Consider the following 3,874-nt stretch of genomic DNA (forward strand, 5'->3'; position numbering starts at 1 on the left):
ATCAAGGAGAGAAACTGTCAAGGAGAGAAATTTTTAACTCAGTAGCTTCTGGTCTGGTTATGGACTCAAAGCTTTCCAATAAGTCTATAATGTTTTTCCAATAAGAAAAGGTATGGATCATAAGAGGTGTCAAAAGAGGGGTCTCAGATTTTTATCTATTCTCTTATTGACTTCCCACAATTGCAAGAGAACTCTTTTTATGGAATTACCTTCAAAACCAGCTTGTAAGTCAAACAAGAAAAGTAGCTTAATTACTTACAGTCAAAATCTCTCTTTTCTAAACCTAAGGGTTAGGTTTAAAAAGTTATCCTACTTGATCTTCAACCCTGTTTGTTCATTATACTTAACTTGAATTTTGGGCTACTTCTATAAAGCAAATCCATCTACAAATGACTAAGATCTGTCATTACTGGGAACATTTAAAAGAATAAGTTTTGAAGGCAATTCCAAACAGGTTCCAAAAATGTTTTGGGCAATGACAGCATTGTTTGGAATAAAGGGTATATAAGCCTTCCATGTTGACTACTTTGAGGGGGATGACACAGAGTTGGATGTATATTTTCAAAAATAAAGCCATAGAGCTTCATGATCTTAGTCACATTACTTATGTCTGAAATCACAGAAAATAGTTAGTGTTGGATGTTTTGAATGCCAGAAAAGCCAAGTTGTCACTATATTAGGTCAACATTAAACACTTTGTCCCTCTACCTATATTTTTTCAAATGCTCTTTTCCCATTTTCCACTTAAATACATCTTCTTCTGTCTGTTAAACATCATATTCAAGTAAAGCAAAAAAAGCAATCATTCAAATCCTTGAACTAGTGACATTTTACATTTGTGACACCCATCACCATGAGTACATAGTTACATCTTACAGTACCAATTTCATTTTTTAAATATGCACTGTCTTTTTTTCCTTCTTAAGAACTAAAGATTAACAAGTATTCCCTCAGATTGTAGACTATGATTTCAAGTCACAAATTGTCAGCTTTTATGATTATAATCTTATAAAATATTAGCACATTTCCTAGATATCTCATTATTCTAATTTGAGCTCATCAAAACAAAATTAAAAAAGAAAAATCTCTCATGCTATTTTCCAGTTACATTAAAATAAGTGTTAATAGTGCATTATACTTTCCAATTTCATTGCCTGACACCTAACATTTAATCAAGTTATATACTGTTTAGATTTGTTTTTCTTCTTTCCAAAACCTGGATTATCTCATGCAAAAGAAAAATTAAATCAATATTATAGATTTATCTATCAAATATGATAAATTTTATTAAAATTATGAATGGAGAAAATTTTACACAACTGGAATGGAAATGTTTCATCCAATACCAAAAAGTTCCTTGGTTTAAAATTATGCTGAAAGTGTCATTTTGCATTTGTGTTTATCTCCCAGGTTTATACATAATGCTAAACAGTTTTCCCCTAATGTCAAAATCCTGAGTTTGAGGGAAATAAAGAAAGGAATGGATTTACAAATAGTAGCCTTGTTGCTATTCATTATCATGCCAACACTCATACTGTCATTAGTATTTTAGTTAAACTTCCTTTGGAACCTGAAATAAATTGGAAAATTGTGCCATTGGTTCTTTAGAGTTTAACACTTAAAAAGTGGTTTTGTGCAACTGTATCTGGAATTCCAGTTTGCCATGAAAAACATACAGAGTGGAGAAGATTTTCTTCTTTAGATCCCTTTACATAAGTGAGGAACTCTACACAAGTTCTTTTACATTTTGACAAATTTGTGCATATAGTGTAGGGTTGTGACTTATAAATTGTCACCTGGCTGGTGCTGTGGTTCTGTAGGAGTAAAGTAGTCTTCTAAAAAGGACTGAATATATTCAAATGTTGGTCTGTCATCAGGGTCCTTCTTCCAACAAAGGTTCATCAGCTCATGGAGAGATTCTGGGCAGCCCTGAGGACAAGACATTCTGTATCCCCATTCTACCTGTTCCAAGACTTCATGATTTACCATCCCTGGATATGGCACTCTACCCTTTGTCACAAGTTGTGTTAGTAGAATTCCAAATGACCAGACATCAGATTTAATTGTGAAACGATCATATAATGCAGCCTCAGGAGCTGTCCACTTGATTGGAAATTTGGCTCCTTGTTTTACAGTGTATTCATTATTTTCAATTAGCTTGGCTAGTCCAAAATCTGCTATTTTACAAACAAGATTATCTCCTACAAGGATGTTAACTGCTTGAAGATCTCGGTGGATATAGTTCATTCTTTCAATATATGCCATACCATTAGCAATCTGTGCTGCCACATCAACTAGTTGTGGGAGCTTCAAATGCTTTCCATCTCCTTCCTTAAGAAAATCTAATAAGCTTCCTTTTGACATAAATTCAGTGACAATATAAATTGGTTCCTCAGAAACAACAGCATATAATGGAACAAGTTTATCATGTCTTAGTTTCTTCAAGATCTGAGCTTCCTGAAGAAAAGCTTCTGGCATCATTGTACCAGGCTTTAGTGTTTTGATTGCTACTTTTGTTGTCCCATTCCATGTTCCCATCCATACTTCACTAAAACATCCTTGTCCTAGCTTAACTTCTAGACATAAAGATTCTCAAGGAATTTCCCAAGTATCTTTTGACAAACCTTGAGTCCGAGGTTTCACAGTAGGACACACAGTTCTTAACTTATGGCACAAGCCATCAGCATGTTCTGTGTAGTGTTTGACTAGTTTCTGTAAAGTATCAAATTGTGCTCTGGTTGTGATATAATATCCACCATTCTCAAATTTCTGAATTTTGTAGTGTTTAACATTGTCACCCCTTATCTCATCCCAATCACAAATAGAAAGGGAAAAAGCACCTTTGTAGGTTTCACTTTCTCTGAGCCCAGGTTGGTGGCCCTTAGAATATTTTTAAACAACACAAATAAAAATGAGAAGAAAATGAGGGGAGAAATGAAATCAACGTAAAAAGAAAATAGCTTAATAAGCAAAACTGGTCAAGTTGAAAAAGAGGTTAAAAAATCCAATGAAGAAAAGAATTATTAATAAAACAGAATTGACCTACTTTAAAAAGAGGTTAAAAAACAATGAAGAAAAGAATTCCATGAAAAGTAGAATTGACCAACTGGAAGAAGAGATTTAAAAATCCAATGAAGAAAAGAGTTTCTTGAAAAGTAGAATTATCCGAATGGGAAAAGAGGCTCAAAAAGTCAGGAGAAAAAATCAGTCTTTAAAAATTAGAATTGGGCAAATGGAACCTAATGACTTCATGAGACATCAAGAAACAATAAAACAAAGTCAAAGGAATGAAAAATAGAAGAAAAGAGGAAATATCTTATTGAAAAAGTAACTGACCTTGAAAATAGCTCCAGGAGAGACAATCTAAGAATTATTGAACTACCTGAAAGTCATGACCAAATAAAAGGCCTATACATCATATTAAAAGAAATATTTTTTTAAAAACTGCCCTGATATTCCTGAACAAGAGGGTAAAATAGAAATTAAAAGACTCCATAGATCACCTCCTACAATAAATCCTTAAATAATAACTCCCAGGAATGTTATAGTCGAGTTCAAAAGCTTTCAGGCCAAGGAGAAAATAATTGCAAGCAGCCAAAAAGGAACAATTCAAATATCAAGAAGCCCCAGTCAGGTTTACACAGGATCTGGCAGCTCCTACATGGAAGGACCAGAAGACTTGAAATATGATATTCTGGAAGGCAAGGGAACTGGGTTTACAACCAAGAACATATACTCATCAAAACTGACTGTAAAGAAGCTTGTAGAAATAATCAACAACTTTAGCAAAGTGGCAGGATACAAAATAAATGCACATAAATCATCAGCATTTCTATACATTTCCAACACACTAGAGCAGCAAGAAGTAGAAAGA

General features: G+C 33.6%; 1 protein-coding gene across 1 annotated transcript in view; it reads right to left on the reverse strand.

Moving 5' to 3' along the window:
• Nucleotides 1-1,782: 1,782 nt before the first annotated feature.
• Nucleotides 1,783-3,874, reverse strand: part of LOC123233891 (tyrosine-protein kinase Yes-like) — a 15,326-nt gene continuing 13,234 nt past the window's right edge. The window contains exons 4-5 of the mRNA XM_044659919.1: nt 2,693-2,880; nt 1,783-2,536 (exon numbers count right to left, since the gene is read on the reverse strand). Coding sequence (XP_044515854.1) covers nt 1,783-2,536; nt 2,693-2,880 — 942 coding nt within the window. The remainder of the gene's footprint in view (nt 2,537-2,692; nt 2,881-3,874) is intronic.

This window comes from Gracilinanus agilis, chromosome 2, assembly GCF_016433145.1.
Source record: "Gracilinanus agilis isolate LMUSP501 chromosome 2, AgileGrace, whole genome shotgun sequence".
NCBI classification, from domain to species: domain Eukaryota; kingdom Metazoa; phylum Chordata; class Mammalia; order Didelphimorphia; family Didelphidae; genus Gracilinanus; species Gracilinanus agilis.